Genomic DNA, 21,620 nt, shown 5'->3' on the forward strand with positions numbered 1-21,620 from the left:
GGTCTCGATCTCCTGACCTCGTGATCCGCCCGTCTCGGCCTCCCAAAGTGCTGGGATAGATTTTTAATCAGGCGGTTTTATATAAAAATTCAGATGTCTGATTTTTCTTGAAAAACTGGAACATTCTGCAACTCAAGATTCAGGAGAGCTCTTGACATCTGTTGAGTGTAGTTGAGGACTCTGAGGAGATGGGGCCTGTCGACTCTGCCTCATCCCAACCCTAACCTCTTCATATGTCTGTCGTCTGTCTGGGCCCTAGAGGCCCCAGAATTTACACTTCCTACTGAATGTAATTGTGTAGCTATTTGGAGTCTTAAGGGGATCTGTACGTGACTGTTGTATCCATTCATTAACTCTTTCATTCAGCAGATATTTGAGCACCTAACGCATGCTGGCTACTGTGCTAGGTGCTGGGATACAGTAGGGCTAAGACAGATGGAGTGGAACTTACCATGGGGTGGGACACATGGTTTCCAAGCGGGGAATAGATGGTGACAGAGGTGATGTTAGGTAACAGGGAATCACAGGATGGTGATGGGGTTGCTCTCCTGCTGGGGTGTGGAAGGGAAGACCATTTGAGGAAGTGGCGTCACAGTCAAGGTGGTGGATGGCATGATGGAGCACTACCCAAGGATAGGGGAACCCTGAGGAACAGGTTTTCTACTTTTAGAGACAGGGTCTTGCTCTATCGCCCAGGCTGGAGTGCAGTGGCACAGTCATAGCTCACTGCAGCCTTGAACTCCTGGGTTCAAAAGATCCTCTTGCCTCAGGCTCCCAACTAGCTGGGACTGCAGGCAGTTAATACCACCCCTGGCTAATTTTCTAAATTTTTTTGTAAAGATAGGCATCTCACTGTGTTAACCAGGCTGGTGTCCAACTCTCGGCCTCAAACGATCCTCACACCTCAGCCTCCCAAAGTGCTGTGAGCCACCATGCCTGGCTGAGCTATTTTGAAGACCCTCCAGCAGCTCCCCTTCTGGGGGGGCCTGCCCCTGGGTGCTGACCTAGTTAGGTGCTTCCTGTTAGTGTTGCATTCTACCTCCATTCCTAAAAGGTAATAGTCACTTTCCAGTTCCCAGAACTGGAAACTGGAAGCAGATCAGGAAACTGAGGGTCAGAGATGTGGCTCAACTTTTGTGGCCACATAGCAAATCAGTGAGAATTAGGATTAGAACCTGGGTTTTTCTGCCTCTAGCAGTTGTGCACTCAATCACTAGACCATCTGTCCATCTGTTCATATCCATCCATTCATACATTGACTCAGCAGCCATGTGTTACCCACCACGTGGAAGGCACTACCAGGCCCTGGGGTTGCACTGTACAGATCCGAATCAGAGCTCTGGTGGGCGGGAGATTTGGCACAAAGTGGCGGGAACATCAGTGACAGGGATGCCAGGGAGGACACCAGTGCTGTATCAGGAGCTTCCTGCTTTGCTCTCTCTCCAGTCTCCTTCCAGCCCAGATGCTGCACCCGCTGTGGGAGCTGCTCCTTGCTCTCCATCCTCTTTGCCTGGCTTAACTGTAATACCATAGTGGCTGCATTTATTGAGAGCGCCATGTGTGCCAGGCAGTGTGCTGAGGTCTTCCTAGCTGCCTGACACCCCTATTGACATAAGAGGGAATGAGCATAGATAGTGCAGGGATGGGCCCGGGTCACTTGTGCAGAAGGACAGAGGCAGAATTTGAGCTCATGTTTGTTAAACTGACCATGTTTGAGATCAGAACTTGGAGCTCTGGCACTTCCTCAGAAAGACTTTTTTTTTTTTTTTTTTGGAGGTGGAGTCTCGCTGTATTGCCCAGGCTGGAGTGCAGTGGCGCCATCTTAGCCCCCTGCAATCTCCACCTCCTGGGTTCAAGCAATTCTCCTGCCTCAGCTTCCCTGTTAGCTGGGACTACAGGCACCCACCACCATGCCCAGCTAATTTTTGTATTTTTAGTAGAGATGGGGTTTTACCATGTTGACCAGGCTGGTCTCAAACTCTTGACATCAGTTGATCCGCCTGCCTTGGCCTCCCAAAGTACTGGAATTACAGACTTGAGCCACCACGCCAGGCTGGAAAGGCTTTTTCTGATCTCCCACCCTTCCCCATGCACATGCCATGTTGGGTCTCCGCAGTGTGTGTTCCCGGGACACCTAAACTATCCCACCAGAGCAGTCATGTGGGAATATTTGTTTAGTATTTCTCCTCCCCATATGCTTGTGGGGGCAGAGCCACCGGTCTTTGTTTCTTCCTGTATCTCCTGTATGCTGCTGCTGCCTGGAACGAGTAACGTTTTTTTGTTTTTTGAGACAGAGTCTCGCTCTGTTGGCCAGGTGTGCAGTGACGTGATCTCAGCTCACTGCAACCTCCACCTCCTGTCAAGTGATTCTCGTGCCTCAGCCTCCTAAGTAGCTGGAATTACAGGTGCGCGCCACCATGCCTGGCTAATTTGTTCGTACTTTTAGTAGAAATGTGGTTTCACCATGTTGGCCAGGCTGGTCTCAAACTCCCGACCTCAGGTGATCCACCTGCCTCAGCTTCCCAAAGTGCTGGGATTACAGGTGTGAACCACTGTGCATGGTCTGCAGTGAGTAACATTTGATTAGCATCTATTGATGGTGGGAGATCCTGTTTTCACGATCCTTTGCTAGGGGAAGGGTCTTGCTGAGCAGCACCTCTGAGACTTCCTGGAAACAGACGAAGCGCTTAATGTTTCTAGTCTGTGCTGGATCAGCCGTGTATACAGGTTGTGCTGCATGTAACTAACCCCGTCGTTTGGATAATACCAGGCTCGTCTAAACCATGTTCAGCAAGATGGTGTGTTCAGCACAGGCTCGGATGGAGCAGGAATGTCAGGTTGTCATCCCTGAAAAACAGAAATTTCCGGGCTTGTGTTCTGTGTGCTGTACTTACCAAGCAGCCCTAGTCTGCAGATGCTTCGAGTAGTATCTTTGTAGATCACCTAATCTAGACCCATCCTTTGTTTTTTTTTTTTTTTTTTTTTGAGACGGAGTCTTGCTCTGCATTGACACGATCTCAGCTCACTGCAACCTCTGCCTCCCAGGTTCAAGTGATTCTCCTGCCTCAGCCTCCTAAGTAGCTGGGATTACAGGCATGCGCCACCACACCTGGCTAATTTTTGTATTTTTAGTAGAGACAGGGTTTCACTGTGTTGGCCAGGCTGGTCTCCAACTCCCGACCTCAACCGCCTGCCTCAGCCTCCCAAAGTGCTGAGATTACAGGTGTGAGCCTCCGTGCCTGGCCTAATCTGGACCCATTCTTTTCATTCTGGAGGTCCAGAGAGGGAGAATGATTGACTGGAAACCCTGGAGGAAAGGTTTGGAACCCAGGTCTCTGGAGTCTTCACATACTAAATTGTCTTCCCTCAGAGGGGTGTCTGTTCCTTGGCCTTCAAGGGGACCAGAATAAGTCTCACCAAGACACACCTTCCCTTTCCCTTGCCTGAATTAGGATGCTTTTAGTTGTAAACACTGCAAACCCAGCTCAAAGTGGTTAAAGCAAATTGAAATGTCCAAGGGTGGAATTGTCTTCAGGCACCCTGGGTTTAGGTGTCAAACCAGTCCTCCAAAATTAGGGTTGGGGTTGGGGTTAGGCTTAGGATTAGAGTCAGTATCTGACTCTCTGCAGCTCTCAGTACCCCTTTCTTTTGTGTTGATTTTACTGTGAGACTGGTCAGGGTTGGCAAAGATGACCCCAGAGCAGGGGTTGGTGTGTTTTCCTGTAAAGGGCCATATAGTAAATATTTGAGGCTTTGTGGGCCATATGGTGTCTGTCTGGCACAACAACATGACTCAGCTCTGCCGTTGTAGTACAAAAGCAGCAGGACATGATATGTAAATGAATAGGTATGGCTGTGGGCCAATAAAACTTTATTCATTGACACTGAGATTTGAATTTCTTGTAATTTTTTTTTCACAAAATCTTCTTCTTCTTCTTCTTTTTTTTTTTTTTTTTCCATGTAAAAACCAGCCGGGTATGGAGACTCATGCCTGTAATCTCAACACTTTGAGAGGCTTAGGCGGGAGGATCACTTGAAGCCAGGAGTTCAAGACCCGCCTGGGGAACATAGCAAAACCCCTTCTTTATATTAAAAGAAAAAAAAAAAAAAACTATTAGCTCACAGGCCATCCAAAAACAGGTGGAAGAGGCTGCTGGATTTGGCCTGTGGGCACTGAGGTTACATCTTCCCAGCTCAGCAAGCCTGGCAGAAAGTGTGTTTGCCAGTAGTTGGGGGAAAAGTCCCAGGGCAGACTCTCATTGGACAGACTTGGGTCACATGCCCCTTCTTGAGCCAGTCAGAGGCAGAGGGACTTGGTGCTTTCAGGAGATTGGTCAGTGGTAGACACAGCCTGAGTGCTGAGGGTGGAGAAGAGGGAGAAACCCGAAGGAAAAGCCACACTGTTGCCGAAGTTGGAGGCAGTGAGTGCCGGGTGGGTGGAAGTCACAAAAGCCCACTCACTGCAGAGGTGGCAATAGGGGTGGGATGTTAGCTGTGCCATAAAAGTGCTTTCTGATTCTTCCAGGTGACAACATCCGGGAATTCTTGCTGAGCCTCAGATACTTTCGAATCTTCATCGCCCTGTGGAACATCTTCATGATGTTCTGCATGATCGTGTGAGTCCGACCTGCCCTTTCAGTATCATCTCTTAGTCTCCTTCTCCAGGATGACCCACCTGGTGGTCATTCTCTGTCCTTTCAGTCATCACTCTTGTATCGTGCTTTCTGTTTACTTTGTTTATTTTTTGTTTTGTTTGAGATGGAATCTTACTCTGTCGCCCAGACTGGAGTGCAGTGGCGCAATCTGGGCTCACTGCAACCTCCGCCTCCCAGGTTCAAGTGATTCTCCTGCCTCAGCCTCCCCAGTAACTGGGACTACAGGTGCATGCCACCATACCCAGCTGACTTTTTGTATTTTTAGTAGAGACAGGGTTCCATCATATTAGCCAGGATGGTCTTGATCTCCTGAACTCGTGAGTCACCCACTGCAGGCTCCCAAAGTGCTGAGATTCCAGGAGTGAGCCACTGTGCCCGGCCCTGTTTTTTTTGTTGTTGTTGTTGTTGTTGTTGTTGTTGTTTTTGAGACAGAGTCTTGCTCTGTTGCCCAGGCTGGAGTGCAGTGGCGTGATCTCGGCTCACAGCAACCTGCGTCTCCCTGCTTCAAGCAGTTCTCCTGCCTCAGCCTCCCGAGTAGCTGGGATTACAGGCGCCCACCACCACACCTGGCTAATTTTTGTATTTTTACAAGAGACAGGGTGTCACCATGTTGGTCAGGCTGGTCTTGAACTCCTGACCTCACGTGATCCACCTGCTTCGGCCTCCCAAAATTACAGGTGTGAGCCACCACGCCTGGCCCTGCTTTCTCTTTTCAAAATGAGTAAGCGAGGGAACCAGTACCTGAAAGGGTTAAACTCTGTCCCTGTGTCCCCACCGAACCAGGCTGGAACTTTGGAACATGGAGTTCTCCAGCCCCTGGCTATGCCTGGCACCTCTGCAGGGGCTGCCAGGAGATGCCTTTCCTGAGCCCATGGCCCTGTCACCTCTCACCAGCTCTGCTGCATCTGCCGAGGTGGAAAATGTGGTTTAAATGTCCAGCATGCTGCCAGAACCTGCTCTAGCTGGGCTGGAAGCCAGCAGAAATGTATTCAGACTGTATTGTTTTAAATTCTGGCTTTTCATTTTCTCATTAGGCTGAGAAAACTCAAGCAGATTGCCTTTCCATCTAGCATTGAGTCCATAACTCTGATACTACTGTTAACGAATTGTGAGATTTGCTGTAAATGGATTTGGGAAAAGACACAATGGGAGAATCTGGTGTTCTTGGCCTCCGTGGGTCCATCCCTGCGTGTTTCCCCCAGAAAGAAAGAGGACGAAAAGTTGGCTGTCCTGAGCGACTGAGACTCCGAACGTGGGGTTGCTGTGCAATCTGCGTGCCACCCCAGTGGCTGTTTGCGGAGGTGCTTCCAGGACATAGGAGATCTTTTTTTTTTTTTTTTTTGAGACGGAGTCTCGCTCTGTCGCCCGGGCTGGAGTGCAGTGGCCGGATCTCAGCTCACTGCAAGCTCCGCCTCCTGCGTTTACGCCATTCTCCTGCCTCAGCCTCCCGAGTAGCTGGGAGTACAGACGCCAGCCACCTCGCCCGGCTAGCTTTTTGTATTTTTTAGTAGAGACGGGGTTTCACCGTGTTAGCCAGGATGGTCTCGATCTCCTGACCTTGTGATCCGCCCGTCTCGGCCTCCCAAAGTGCTGGGATTACAGGCTTGAGCCACCGCGCCCGGCCGACATAGGAGATCTAGGGAGGATGGCATTTCACCCTCATCACAAGGACCATGATGTATTCCCAGAAAGGCCCTTGCCAAGGTATCCTACCTGACAGAGAGGATCTGAGAGCACGTATGAGGCTTGCACAAGGGAAAGCTTGTGAAGAGATCAAGGAATTTGCATGAAAGTGTAGGAATGGCCAGGCACGGTGGTTCAGGCCTGTAATCCCAGCACTTTGGAAGGCCGAGGTGGGAGAATTGCTTGAGCCTAGGAGTTTGAAACCAGCGTGGGCAGCATGGTGAAACTCCATGTTTACCAAAAATTTAAAAATTAGCCGAGTGTAGTGGCACCTGCCTGTAGTTCCAGCTCCTCGGGAGGCTGAGGTGGGAGGATCACTTGAGCCCTAGAGGCAGAGGTTGCAGTGAGCTGAGATCCTGCCACTGCACTCCAGCCTGGGCAACAGAAGAAGATCCTGTCTCCAAACAAATAATAAATAATCAAGACCTAAAGGACAAGAAGATGTTTGCCATTTGCAGAGCTGGAGAAAAGCATGGTGGCACAGGAAGTAGCATGTTCAAAGGTCCTGGGGCAGGGAAGAAGTCAGGGTTCTTCCCTTATTCTCGTCTTTGCAGAGGTCCTGGGGTAGGGAAAAAGTCAGCATGCTTCTCATTCTCGTTTTTGCAAAGGTCCTGGGACAGGGAAGAAGTCACTATGCTTCCCTCATTCTCGTCTTCACAAAGGTCCTGGGGCAGGGAAGAAGTCAGCCTGCTTCTCTCATTCTCGTCTTTGCAGAGATCCTGGGGCAGGGAAGAAGTCAGCCTGCTTCTCTCATTCTCGTCTTTGCAGAGGTCCTGGGGCAGGGAAGAAGTCAGCATGGTTCTCATTCTCGTCTTTGCAGAGGTCCTGGGGCAGGGAAGAAGTCAGCCTGCTTCTCTCATTCTCATCTTTCCTATGCACCTGCTTCATCATCCTCTCCTGTTTGACCAACATCTTCACTCCCTCATCTGCCAGCCAGAACAGCAGCCTCGGGCATCCTCCCAGCTCAACTTTCCAAGATCAGCGTAGTCAGTAGCCCAGGGTCCTGATTTTGTTTTCTGGGGCAGAGTCTGGTTGACTTGCCTTGGTGTCACTCAGGTCCATTTAGGGTGGGGGTTCTTGATTCTGCTATAACCACTTAGGTCAAAGGTCAAATCTCCCCACTGCCTGTTTTTGTGAATGAACTTCACAAAAGTTCATGTGTGTGGCTGCTTCTGTGTCACAGCGGTGGAGTTGAGTTGTGTGATAGAGACCACATGGCTCACAGAGCCAGAACTGTTAGTAAACAGTCTCCCGTTACAGAGAAAATGTGCCAACCCCTGACCCAGGCCAGCTCTTTCACTGGGGGCCATGGGTGAGAGAAGATTCTCTCAAGAAAGGGCTGTCTCAGGGAGGGAGTGACTGGCTTTCCCAGGACATTTAAAAACTGGAAATCACCTAAGTGTCCAAGAACAGGAGAAGGATCAGGTAACTTGAAGGATACCCATGTGACCAGCTGTTTTGATACCGTCACTGATGATATGCCAGAAGGTTCTGTCTGCATGGGGAAATGAAACATTCTGAAAGTGAAGAAGGCCAGAGGGTACTCGTCTGTGTACCCTGACTTCAGCTGTGTAACGTGCATGCGGTAACCATGGATAAACCCTAAATGAGTGCCTTAAGTATGGGAGTGAAACACTGTTGAGCGAGGGAGTTGGAAGGATCCACTCCAGATAAGGTAGAGAGGGGACCCTGTAACAGTGGCTGAGGAAATTGGCAGAGTCTGGGCATGGCTCAATATTCCCTGTGCCCATTTATTTTCATTCTTATTTTTTGAGATGGAGTCTTGCTATGTCACCCAGACTGGAGTGTGGTGGCACAGTCTCAACTCACTGCATCCTCCACCTCCCGGGTTCAAGTGGTTCTCCTGCCTCAGCCTCCCAGGGAGGTGAGACTTCAGGCACGCACCACCACACTTGGCTGATTTTTCTACTTTTGGTAGAGATGGGATTTCATCCTGTTGACCAGGCTGGTCTCAAACTCCTGACCTCAAATTATTTGCCTGCCTCAGCCTCCCAAAGTGCTGGGATTACAGACGTGAGCCACCGCGCTCAACCTCCCTGTGCCCACTTCTGTGTTGTATGAGCTTTGGAAATTTTTTTTCCTTTTCTTTTTTTTTTTTTTTTTTTTTTGAGATGGAGTCTTGCTCTGTCTCCCAGGCTGTAGTGCAGTGGCGCAATCTCAGCTCACTGCAAGCTCCGCCTCCCGGGTTCACGCCATTCTCCTGCCTCAGCCTCCCAAGTAGCTGGGACTACACGTGCACGCCGCCACGCCCGGCTAATTTTTTGTATTTTTAGTAGAGATGGGGTTTCACCATGTTAGCCAGGATGCTCTCGATCTCCTGACCTTGTGATCCGCCTGCCACGGCCTCCCAAGGTGCTGGGATTACAGGCATGAGCCACCGTGCCCGGCTGAGCTTTGGAAATTTTAAGAAGTTATGAAAAGTCTGAAATAAGGGGAGAAACGTCCCTGAGTATTTAGGGATCGGTAGCACTGTCATCTATAACTTAGATTGAAACACATCAAAAATACGGATAAATGAATAGATACATGGATAGGTACGTGGTACAGCAAAGTGTTAATTGCAGAATGTAGGTGGTGGCAGTGTGTTTCAACACAACTATGTGTTGAAATTTTCATAAAATAACAGGAAAAGTTAGGGAGAAAATGAACCATGGAGAGAGTTTACAAGTAAAAAGCGGAAGTCTGTCTTCTCAATTCAGTATTTTATAGAATATTCACAGGATTATACAGCCACTATCTCTATCCAATTTCAGAACGTTTTCATCAACACAGAAAGAAATCGCGTGCCCATTGGCAGTCACTCCCCATTCCCCCTCCCCTAGTCCCTGGCAACAGCTCATCGGCTTCCTGTCTCTGTGGATTTGCCTCGTGGACAGTTTATATAAATGGAGTCATACACTGCATGGCCTTTTGTGTCTGGCGTCTCTCGCTCAGCATCATGTTTTAGAGGTTCATCCATGTTGTAGCATGGAGCAGTGCTTCATTCCTTTTCATGGCAGAATCATATTCCCTTGTGTGACTGTACCCCAGTTTTCCATCTATCAGTTGGTGGATAGTTGGGATGTTTGTATTTTTTACCTATTATGAATAATGGTGACAAGAACATTCATGTACAAGTTTTTGTGCAGATTTATGTTTTTAGTTATTAGCGATATAGGAGTGAAATTGCTGGGTTATATGATCACTCTACGTTTATAATTTTCTTTGTTTTTTTTGGAGACAGAGTCTCACTCTTGTTGCCCAGGTCGGAGTACAGTGGTATGATCTCGGCTCACTGAAACCTCCACCTCCCAGGTTCAAGCGATTCTCCTGCCTCAGCCTCCCGAGTAGCTGGGATTACAGGCATATGCCACCACGCCTGACTGCAACCTTTGCTTCCTGGGCTCAAGTGATCCTTTGGCCTCAGCATCCTAAGTAGCTGGGACTACGGGTGTGCACCACCACAGCTGGCTAATTTTGTATTTTTTATAGAGACTGGGTTTCGCCCTGTTGCCCAGGCTGGTCCAGAACTCCTGGACTAAAGTGATCCACCCACCTCAGCTTCCTAAAGTGCTGGGATTACAGGCATGAGCCACTGTGCCCAGCCATTTTGAAGGTTTTGATTTGCATTTCCCTGGTAGTTAATGATATTGAACATGTTTTCTTTTTTTTGTTTTGTTTTTTGAGACAGAGTCTGTCTCTTGGCACCAGGCTAGATAGAGTGCAGTGGCGTGATCGTGGCTCACTGCAAGCTCTGCCTCCTGGGTTCAAGCGATTCTCCTGCCTCAGCCTCCCGAGTAGCCAGGATTACAGGGATGTGCCACCATGCCCAGCTAATTTTTGTGTTTTTGGTAGAGATGGGGGTTTCACCATCTTGGTCAGGCTGGTCTCGAACTCCTGACCTCGTGATCCACCCGCCTCGGCCTCCCAAAGTGCTGGGATTACAGGCGTGAGCCACTGCGCCCGGCCAATATTGAACATATTTTCATGTACCTATTGGCCATTTGTCCATCTCCTTTGAGGAAATGTCTTCTTAAGATTCTCTGCCCTTTTTGAAAATTGGGTTATTGCTGATCCATAAGGGTTCTTTGTGTATTCTCATTATCAGTTCATTATCACATGTGTATTTTGCAAGCATTGTCTCCCATTTCGTATGTTGTCTTTTCACTTTCTTGATGGTGTCATTTTAAGCACAAGAGTTTTTTATTGTGAATGGCCAGGCACAGTAGCTTGTGCCTGTAATCCCAGCATTTTGGGAGGATGAGGCAGTTGGATCACTTGAGGTCAGGAGCTTGAGACCAGCCTGACCAACATGGTGAAACCCCATCCCTACTAAAAGTACAAAAATTAGCCAGGCGTAGTGGCGGGCGCCTGTAATCCTAGCTACTCTGGAGGCTGAGGCAGAAGAATTGCTTGAACCCAGGAGTCGGAGGTTGTAGTGAGCCGAGATTGCCCGACGGCACTCCACCCTGAGCAACAGAGCGAGAGTCCATCTCAAAAAAAAAAAGTTTTTTATTGTGATGAAGTTGAATTTATGTTTTTTTCTTTTTGTCACTTGTGCTTTGCGTATTATAGTAAGAAATCATTGCGTAACCCAAGGTTACAAAGACGTACATGTAAGCTTTCTTCCAAGAATTTTGTAGTTTGGATTCTGGTAGGTAGTTTGGTCTGTGATCTGTTTTGAGTAAGTTTTTTTATATGGCGTTAAGCAGGGGTCCAACTTTATTCTTTTGCATGTGGAAATCCAGCTGTTTCTTCTCTCTTATTTTTTTCAGATAACCTTTTCATTTTGGAATGAGTTTAGATTTGTGGAAATGTTGCAAAGAATATACTGAAAGTTCTTGTATGTATCTTTTGCTTAACAGGTGTACCACCTTCCCTTATAGGGTAATGGTGTTGGCTGGGCGCAGTGGCTCACGCCTGTAATCCCAGCACTTTGTGAGGCTGAGGCAGGGAGATCACTTGAGGTCAGGAGTTCGAAACCAGCCCAGCCAACATGGTGAAACCCCGTTTCTACTGAAAATACAAAAATTAACCTGGCTTGGTGGCAGGTGCCTGTAATTGCAGCTATTCAGCAGGTTGAGGCAGGAGAATCGCTTGAACCTGGGATGCAGAGGTTGCAGTGAGCCGAGATCGCACCACTGTACTCCAGCCTGGGCAGCAGAGCAAGACTCTAAAAAAAAAGAGTATATCCGTCTTTTAACTGTGTCGTTCAGTATTGTTAATTATATTCACAGGTGGATCACAGATTACTTGAAAAAATCAGACAATCATGTAAAATCATCTAATAGTCATGTAAAATAATCTCTGACAATATTTTTAAAACAATCACGTCCTATCCTCACAGACATTTCTGCCCTCTGACTTCTCCAGGCTGTTTGGCTCTTGAATCCCAGCGATGAAACCAGGAACTCACTTTCCCGGGATGCCGAGTCTCCATTCCTTCATTCCTGATGACTTCAAGAATGTTTTTGACCAGAGAACCGACAGCCTTCCCAGAAAGCCCAAGCTCGTGGTGCGTGGAAAAGCGTTCGCCGAAATATGCATGGCTTCCCAGCCACATCCTTGTTTTCAAAGATAGTTTCACTTTAGTCTCTGAATTGGAATGCTGTCTACTGAAGGGGTTTCAGGAGGGTTTATATAAGGGACTGTGATGAAATTGCATTCCCCGTAGATAAAAGAAAAATCATTTCTATCCAGAGATCTGAGCAGAAGGATTGGCTTATAAGTTTAACACAGCTGTGTTTTTGGACATTCAGTGTTACTTGCTGAGTCTGACAGCCTTTGGGCCCAGCCAAGGTCCTGTTAACAAATTGTTTTCACATCCCAACAGGGTCTGCTTGGCCACTCAGTGCAGCTGCAATTAACCCTAAGACTTTAAGGAACAGGCCACCTGTAACAGGGACACCAGCCTTCCGGTATAGAAACTAAATTGTTAGCAAGAGCATTGAGCTAGTTCCTGGTGAAGTGTTTCCACAGAAGACATGTGGAGCAGTTGTGGGAATGTTAAGAGAAATTTTCCTCTGCCTTGACCCCTTTGTTAAATAAAATGACTTTGGGAGCCATTTATTGTACAGTTGCAAGAATGAGAGTGATTTTATGATGTGGTGACATTGGGACCATGTTCTAAAACCTTGGGTTTCTGAGTCTGCTTTTTGAGTAGGTGATTTTGAGGTTGAAAAACCAGGGGCCTGCATCTAGGAACTACAGCATTTTCCAGAAGCTTCTTTGAAAGGGAATCCTGGTTTCATTGCCAAAATGAAACGCCCGGGGTTGGCGCTGAATCCCACAGCTGTGTGATTTGCTCGTTGAGTTTTTTGTTGTCTGCTTTTTTTTGTTTTGTTTGTTTATACCAGTAAGAATTAGCCCGAATGTTGGTGGTTTGTGAAATCCTGACTTGGAGGTAAACCTGGAGGAAGGAAAGAAAGTAAATATGCAAGCTTTTAGGACTGAGTAGCCTTGAAAATAAACCTCATTTCTAAAGAGGACCTTTTGTTTATACTTTTCTTTTTTTAAGCAAGAAGTCAATTTCCAACCTGACCTTTTGAATTACCCTGTGGGAAAAACCTAGGATTCATTTTGGAGACCGTGAAAAAGAAAAGGGTCAGTGGTAGAGTTTCCTTTTTGGATTTAGCTCAATAAATGATGGTCAATAATTGGGCAAATGGGGCTTGGCGCAGTGGCCCATACCTGTAATCCCAGCACTTGGGAGGCCAAGGCAGGCGGATCATTTGAGGTCAGGAGTTCGAAACTAGCCTGGCTAACATGGTGAAAACCTATCTGTACTAAAAATAGAAAAATTAGCCAGATATTGTGGCGTGCACCTGTAATCCCAGCTGCTTGGGAGGCTGAGGCATGAGAATTGCTTGAACCTGGGAGGTAGAGGTTGCAGTGAGCTGAGATTGAGCCACTGCACTTCAGCCTGGGTGACACAGTGAGATTCTGTCTCAAAAAAAAAGAAAAAAAAAGAATTGAGCAAGTGGACTTTTGACTGGAGCTACTCCTGAAAGTATTGAGTCATTGCTAATGGTGGGCTGTTGCTAGACCAGGGTCAAGTCCACTTTTGCTGCCTCTCAAGTTGTAGAATTCTCCTTGATCACTTCTGAAATTCAGTTTCTTGCCATATCCCAGCCAAGCATCACCCCATGGTCTGTAAGTAGCAGAGGTCGGAGCTGCTGGGTCTGGCTTTGCTGAGGTCGGTGTCCTCAGAACAGGCGTGCCAGGATCTTGGCTGAGTCCCTCGCAAGCCAGATGAATGGTGTGAAGAAACCTTCCTGCCTTATTCAGACTGGCGCAGAGGTCTCAATGAGGCGAGGCATTTGTCCATTATGGGGATGAATCGTGCTCTCAGAAGAGAATCCTGTCATTGAGGTTTTGTTTCAATAGTCCTCTTTTTCTCCAGAGAACTGTTGTCTCATTGTTAATAATAGCAGCATGGCTTTTTCAGATGCTAGTTGGTGGCTGCTGTACATTTTAAAAATGGAATCTCATGGTTGTGTCTCTTAAGGAAGCTTTTCAAGAGCCTTCACTGGCACCAGAGGTTATCAGAGTTTGAAGTTTGGGTACCTAGTGTCTTGTAGCATTTAAGCACTAATGTTCTGGGTCAGCTAGGTGTGAGTTCAAATCCCATCTCAGCTCATTCTGAGTGGGACCTTGGCTAATTGCTTTCCCCTCTCCAAGCCTCAGTTTCCACATCTCTAAAATGGGCCTGCAAGTTGTGTGTGCCTAAGGTTGTTGTAAGTTTCGATGAACTCGAATGCGGCTGAGTGCCTGAGAGCGCCTGTTGCTGTGGGTATCATCACTGTGTGTGTTTTCTGTCTTCTCATCCACTTTTCTTTGTGCAGTCTGCATATGCACCATTAAAGGCTGATGACAGCATTTTTAAAAACTGCACACAGAGGCCAGTGCGATGGCTTCCAGCACTTTGGGAGGCTGAGGCAGGTGGTCACGAGGTCAGGAGTTCGAGACCAGCCTGGCCAAGATGGTGAAACCCCGTCTCTACTATAAATGCAAAAATTAGCCGGGTATGCTGGCATGCCCCTGTAATCCCAGCTACTCAAGAGGCTGAGGCAGAGAATTGCTTAAAAACTTGGGAGGTGGAGGTTGCGGTGAGCTGAGATTGTGCCACTGCACTCCAGCCTGGGTGACAGAGCAAGATTCTCTGTCTCAAAAAAATATATATATTACAAACAGGCTGGGTGCGGTGGGTGACTCACACCCTGTAATCCCAGCATTTTGGGAGGCCAAGGTGGGCATTTCACCTGAGGTCAGGAGTTTGAGACCAACCTGGCCAACATGACAAAACCCTGTCTCTACTAAAAAATACAAAAATTAGCCAGGCGTGGTGGCGCGTGCCTATAATCCCAGCTACTCAGAAGGCTGAGGCAGGAGAATCACTTGAACCCGGGAGGCGGAGGTTGCAGTGAGCCGAGATCACACCACTGCATTCCAGCCTAGGCAACAAGAGCGAAACTCCATCTCAAAAAAACAAAAAAAACGCAAACAATGTCCAGCCTGGTAAACCTTTTCCTCTCTTCACTATCCCCGTGCAGCATTTTCTGTATTCCTATATGTATGTTTTGAGAGTGGATAAGGAAGGATGAGTTCTGCTGTTTTCATTTCAGCATCATTTTCTTTACACTTGCCGTGTTGCTGGGAGGTGTTACAGTTCTCGTTTTTACTTATGGTGCAGTGTCAGTAAATCGGTCCTTAGCCACCTTCTTGCTGGACTTGGTTTATATTTTGTCCACAGTGATCAAACCAGTGTGTGATCTTCATTGGCTTCTATTAGGGCATTAGCTTCCTTGGGGCAGATAACCCTGGAGGGGTCCATAATATCCTTAAATACCATTGGCGTGGCTTTAAGTGGCTTTTGTTTGTTTTACTTTGTTTGAAAAAATTTTTTAGGCCTGGTAAGGTGGCTTATGTCTGTAATCCCAGCACTTTAGGAGGCTGAGGTGGGCGGATCACTTGAGGCCAGGAGTTCATTACCAGCCTGGCCAATATGGTGAAACCCTCTCTTTACTAAACATACAAATATTAGCCGGGCATAGTGGCATGTGCCTGTAGTCCCAGCTACTTAGGAGACTGAGGTAGAGGAATCGCTTGAACTCGGGAGGCAGAGGTTGCAGTGAGCCGAGATGGTGCACTTCAGCTTGAGTGATGCAATGAGACCCCTGTCGCAAAAAAAAAAATTTTTTTTTTAACTACTAATGCATATTCATTGAAGAAAACCTGGCTTTTTTTTCTTTTTTTAAAGCCAGGGTCTCACTCGACTGGGTGCGGTGGCTCACACCTGTAATCCCAGCACTTTGGGAGGCTGAGGCGGGCGGATCACGAGGTCAGGAGTTCAACGAACCCCCTTCTCTACTAAAAATACAAAAATTAGCCGGGTGTGGTGGCACGTGCCTGTAATCCCAGCTACTCAGGAGGCCAAGGCAGGAGAATCTCTTGAACTTGGGAGGCGGAGGTTGCAGTGAGCCACGATTGCACCACTGCACTCCAGCCTGGGTGATAGAGCGAGACTCCGCCTCAAAAAAAAAAAGACAGGATCTCACTCTGTTGCCAAGGCTGCAGTGTAGTAGCGTGATGAGAGCTCACTGCAGCCGCGATCTTCCCACCTCAGTCTCCCAAGTAGCTGGGACCACAGGCACGTACCACAGGCTGATTTTTTTTTTTTTGTAGAGACAGGGTCTCCCTATGTTGCTTAAACTGCTCTCAAACCCGGGGACTCAACACACCTCCCACCTTGGTCTCCAAAATTTCTGGGATTACAGGCATGAACCACAATATCATTCTTTTTTTTAATTTTTATTTATTTATTTTTTTGAGACAGTCTTATTCTCACCCAGGCTGGAGTGCAGTGGAGTGATCTCGGCTCAATGCAACCTTCACCTCCCAGGTTCAAGCAGTTCTCATGCCTCAGCCTCCTGAATAGCTGGGATTACAGGTGCCTGCCCTGCTAATTTTTGTATTTTTAGTGGAGATGGGGTTTCACCATGTTGGCCAGGCTGGTCTCAAACCTTTGCCCTCAAGTGACCAAAGTGCTGGGATTACAGGCGTGAGCCACCACGCTCAATCACAATATGATTCTTAATAACTGCAAATATGCCGTTGTGAAGACATACCATGATTAATTTAACCAGTCCCCAGTTGATGGGCACCTGGTTTGTGTTCAGATTTTGTGTATTAGAAAACAAGACTACAGGCTGGGAGTCACTGCCGAAGTGATAAGCTATGGGTGGTGAGTGCAGAGAAGGCCACAGTGTACAGCACCTACCCTGGGAGTGTTCACTTGGGGTTCATGTTGGAACCCATTTTGCTTCCTCCACCATTGCGTGTTGAAGGAGAACGTATTTTTGCATATGCCCTCTGGGCTTCTCATTGCCCTTCATGTACATCTGCTCTAGGGCAGGAGTCAGCAAACTACAGGCCAGAGGGCACGTCTGGCCCACGGCTTGTTTTTGTAAATAAAGTTTTATTGGGGCCGGGCATGGCGGCTCACAACTGTAATCCCTGCACTTTGGGAAGCCGAGCCAGGCGGATCCCTTGAGGTCAGGAGTTCAAGATTAGCCTGACCACTGTGGTGAAAATCCTTTCTCAACTAAAAATACAAAAATTAGCCGGGTGTGATAGTACACACTTGTAGTCCAAGCTACTCAGGAGGCTGAGGCAGGAGAATTGTTTGAACCTGGGAGGTAGAGGTTGCAGTGAGCCGAGATTTTTCCGCTGCACTCCAGCCTGGGCGACAGAGCTAGACTGTATCCAAAAAAAAAAGTTGTGTTAGGACCGGGCGCAGTGGCTTACACCTGCAATCGCAGCACTTTGGGAGGCCAAACTGGGTGGATCACCTGAGGTTGGAAGTTCGAGACCACCCTGATCAACATGGAGAAACCCTATCTCTACTAAAAATGCAAAATTAGCCAAGTGTGGTGGCAAATGCCTGTAATCCCAGCTACTAGGGAGGCTGAGGCAGGAGAATCGCTTGAACCTGGGAAGTGGAGGTTGCAGTGAGCTGAGATCGTGCCATTGCACTGTAGCCTAGGCCACAAGAGTGAAACTCCATCTCAAAAAAAAAAAAAAGGTTGTATTGGAATCTGGCCACATCCCTTTGTGTGTGTATTACCTACAATTGCTTTAGCAACCTCCATACTACAACTACAAAGTGGAGTAGTGGCACAGAAACCATATGGCCTGCAGAATGGAAAATATCACCTATTTGGCACCTTACCAGAAAAATTTGCCAACTGCTGAGCTAGGGTGTGATGGAGAATCCCAAGGTGTCCCTTCCTTCCCAAAGCCACTTGGGGAATCATCTGTACGCTTGTGGCCTGCATTTTAACAAAGATATACACAAACACGTTTTTTAAATTTGCTGGAAATCTTCCCTCTCATTTTCAAGAGTGGTGATTAATCAATCAAAAGAAAACCCAATTTTCTTTTTCTTTCTTTCTTTCTGTCTTTCTTTCTGTGTTTTTTTTTTTGAGACTGTCACCCAGGCTGGGGTGCAGTGGCACGATCTCAGCTCACTGCAGCCTCCGCCTCCTGGGTTCAAGCGATTTTCTTGCCTCAGCCTCCCAAGTAGTTGGGATTACAGGCGTCCACCACCACGCCTGGATAATGTTGGTATTTTTAGTAGAGATGGGGTTTCTCCATGTTGGCCAGGCTGGTCTCGAACTCCTGACCTCAAGTGATCCGCCCACCTCAGCCTCCCGAAGTTCTGGGATTACAGGCGTGAGCTGCCGTGACTGGCCTCTTTCTCTTGACAGTTAGAGGAAAGACCCGTCTCAGGCTCCCTGAGACTCCTCAGAACAGCAGCAGTGCGATATTGGATAATGAGATCCGCTCTCCTCTGAAGTGGTTAGATTTGAAACGCCAGCAAAGCTGTCATTAGCAAGGCATTTTCTTTTCATTTGAACCATTTCATTATCTCCTTCTTTACCAAATTTGCGTTTATGAAATATTTGACAAGCCTCCTGATGTTTTCCTGTGTTGATGAAAGACAGATGCTGTTTGTGTAAAAGGAAAAGGCATGCTATAAAAAGAAAAACAAGGATAAGAAGGGCTAGGCAGGGAAGCTCATGCCTGTAATCCCAGAAGTTCGAGATCAGCCTGGCCAACATGGTGAAACTCCATCTCTACTAAAAATACAAAAATTAGCCAGGCGTGGTGGCATGCACCTGTAATCTCAGCTACTTGGAAGGCTGAGACAGGAGAATTCCTTGAACCTGGGAGGCAAAGGTTGCAGTGAGTGGAGATCATGTCGCTGCTAAAAAACACAAAAAGTAGCTGGGCGTGGTTACGGGTGCCTGTAATCCCAGATACTTAGGAGGCTGAGACAGGAGAACCCAGGAGGCGGAGGTTGCATTGGGCCGAGATCGCACCATTGCACTGCAGCCTGGGCAACAAGAGCGAAACTGTCTCCAAAAAAAAAAAAGACTGCCTGAGACTGGGTAATTTTTTTGTTTTTGTTTTTGTTTTTTTGAGACAGAGTCTCACTCTGTTGCCCAGGCTGGAGTGCAGTGGTGTGATCTCGACTCACTGCAAGCTCTGCCTCCCGAGTTCACGCCATTCTCCTGCCTCAGCCTCCCAAGTAGCTGGGACTACAGGTGCCCGCCACCATGCCCGGCTCATTTTTTTGTTTGTTTTTAGCAGAGACCGTGTTTCACACCGTATTAGCCGGGATGGTCTCAATCTCCTGACCTCATGATCCACTCGCCTCGGCCTCCCAAAGTGCTGGGATTACAGGCGTGAGCCACTGCGCCTAGCCGAGACTGGGTAATTTATAAACAGAAGAGGTTTAATTGACTCACAGTTATGCACGGTTGGGGAGACCCCCAGGAAACTTACAATCATGGCAGATGAGGAAACACATGTTCTTCTGCCCATAGTGGCAGGAAGGAGAAGAATGAGAGCTGAGTGACGTGGTTGCCCCTTATAAAAACATCAGATCTCGTGAGACCTTACTATCACTAAAATAGCATGGGGGAAGCACCCCATGATTCAGTTACCTCTCTCCAGGTCTCTGCCACCACACAGGGAATTATGGGAACTACAACTCAAGATGAGATTTGGGTGGGGATACAGGCAAACTGCATCAGCTGTCGTGCTCATTAGTTTGTGTATCATCTATGGCTCCTTTAGCACTACAAGGGCAGGATTGAGTCCTTGCAGCAGAGACCATTCAGCCTGCAAAGCTGAACCTGTTTACTTTCTGACCCTTTTTGGAAAAGTTTACTGATCTCTGGACTAGACAGTTTTTAAAAAATGACATCTTATGGCCAGGCGCAGTGGCTCACGCCTGTAATGCCAGCCCTTTGGGAGGCTGAGGCAGGCGGAACGTGAGGTCGGGAGATGGAGACCATCCTGGCTAACATGGTGGAACCCCGTTTCTACTAAAAATACAAAAAATTAGCCGGGCGTGGTGGTGGGCGCCTGTAATCCCAGCTACTCGGGAGGCTGAGACAGGAGAATGGCGCAAACCCGAGGGGGCGAGCAGAGCTTGCAGTGAGCCGAGATCGCACTACTGCACTCCAGCCTGGGCAACAGAGCAAGACTCCGGCTCAAAAAATAAAAATAAAAAAGATGACATCTTACTAGTGGATCCTGTTCATTGGTGTCTAGTTTACATTATTATCTTGGCAGTTGGTGGTAAACCTAGGCAAAAGAATGTGGACTGTGCCCAGGGAATTATGGAAATTTTAGGGGAAATAAAGCTTTACATCTAATTAGAGTGCATTGTGTGCATGAAAGAAAAGGTGAAAGGATGGTTGCAGCAGAAAGCAAGTTGGAGGTGTGGCTCTGACCTGGACTCTATGTCTTGGGTCTTCTGCACCTCTACATCCTCATCCGTGACATGGGTACAGTGAAGGAGAGAGCCTCGACATGGGCCTATAACCTGCCTGATGCTGGGCAGGCACTCGGTAATCGTCTGTTTTTACTAATATTGTTGCTTTTATTAAAAGACTTTCTCAACTGGGTTTTGCAAGGCTTCGGTGAGATGGTATATTAGTCAGCTAGAGCTGTGTATTAGGCCATGTTGCATTGCTGTAAAAAAATGGGTAATTTATAAGAAAAGAGGTTAACAGCCAGGCACGGTGGCTCACGCCTGTAATCCCAACCACTTTGGGAGGCTGAGGTGGGCGGATCACCTGAGGTCAGGAGTTCAAGACCAGCCTGGCCAACGTGGTGAAACCCTGTCTCTACTAAAAAAAAAATACAAAAATTAGCTGGGCATGGGGGCAGGCACCTGTAAATCCAGCTACTCAGGAGTCTGAGGCAGGAGAATCACCTGAACCTGGGAGGTGGAGGTTGCAGTGAGCCGAGATCATGCCTTGCACTCCAGCCTGTGTAACAAGAGTGAAACTCCATCTCAAAAAAAGAAAGAAAGAAAGAAAAGAGAAGAGGTTTAATGGCCTCACAGTTCTTTTGAGACAGAATCTTGCTCCGTCACCCAGGCTGGAGTGCAGTGGTGCGATCTCAACTCACTACAACCTCTGCCTTCCTGGTTTAAGTGATTCTTCTTGCCTCAGCCTCCTGAGTAGCTGGGATTACAGTTGCGCACCACCGCACTTGACTAATTTTTGTATTTTTTTTTAGTAGGGGCGGGGTTTCACCATGTTGGCCAGGTTGGTCTTGAACTCCTGACCTCAAGTGATCCACTTGCCTCTGCTTCCCAAAGTGCTAGGATTACAGGCGTGAGCCACCGCAACCAGCCTCCTTTTTCTTATAAGGACGCTAGTCCTGTCGGCTTATCGCCCAACCGTTATGACCTCATTTAACCTTAATTACCTCCAAAAGGCCCTGTCTCCAGATACAGTCCCCGTTGGAGGTCAGAGCTTCAGCATATGAATTTAGGCGTGAGTAGGTGACACAATTCAGTCCATAACAGATGGTCAAAGTCTGACCCATAGTATTCAACAGCTGCTCTTAGTTACTCTCCTTGGCTAATAGTATGCCTTGAGGCATTAAAGAACAAACACACAAAGCTGGTGTGGTGTAGGAGGCACCCTGAGAAGTTCTATGATGGATTTTGTCTCCTGGTGCTACAGAGGAAGGCATTTCTATGTAAGTCGATGGTGGCCTCAACTATGGGTGGGTCTCAGATTTTAACATCCCCCTAAATCCCCTGGGGGTGTCTTCGTGGAATTCAGATTCTGCCTAACAGGCTGGGGAGGTGCAGGCTAAGGGCCTACTTTTTCCTTCCCTTTCCCTTTTCCCTTTTCCCTTTTCCCTTTTTCCTTTCCTTTCCTTTCCTTTCCTTTCCTTTCCTTTCCTTTCCTT

At 47.7% G+C, this 21,620-nt stretch overlaps 1 protein-coding gene across 4 annotated transcripts in view; it reads left to right on the forward strand.

The window, feature by feature from the left end:
* SMIM7 (small integral membrane protein 7) overlaps nucleotides 1-21,620 on the forward strand; it is a 31,113-nt gene that overhangs the window by 2,515 nt on the left and 6,978 nt on the right. The window contains exons 4-6 of one of the 4 annotated variants that reach the window (XR_002735227.3): nucleotides 4,526-4,616; nucleotides 11,712-11,853; nucleotides 12,172-12,821. Coding sequence is in view for 1 of the 4 variants with exons in the window: in XM_023229885.2 (XP_023085653.1) it covers nucleotides 4,526-4,616; nucleotides 11,712-11,727 (107 nt within the window). In the remaining 3 variants the exon portion in view is untranslated. Of the gene's footprint in view, nucleotides 1-4,525; nucleotides 4,617-11,711; nucleotides 12,822-12,855; nucleotides 14,217-21,620 lie in introns of those variants that run through there. The other 3 variants (XR_002735228.2, XR_002735229.1, XM_023229885.2) reach the window with 3 other exon arrangements.

Source organism: Piliocolobus tephrosceles, chromosome 21, assembly GCF_002776525.5.
Source record: "Piliocolobus tephrosceles isolate RC106 chromosome 21, ASM277652v3, whole genome shotgun sequence".
Classification (NCBI taxonomy): Eukaryota; Metazoa; Chordata; class Mammalia; order Primates; family Cercopithecidae; genus Piliocolobus; species Piliocolobus tephrosceles.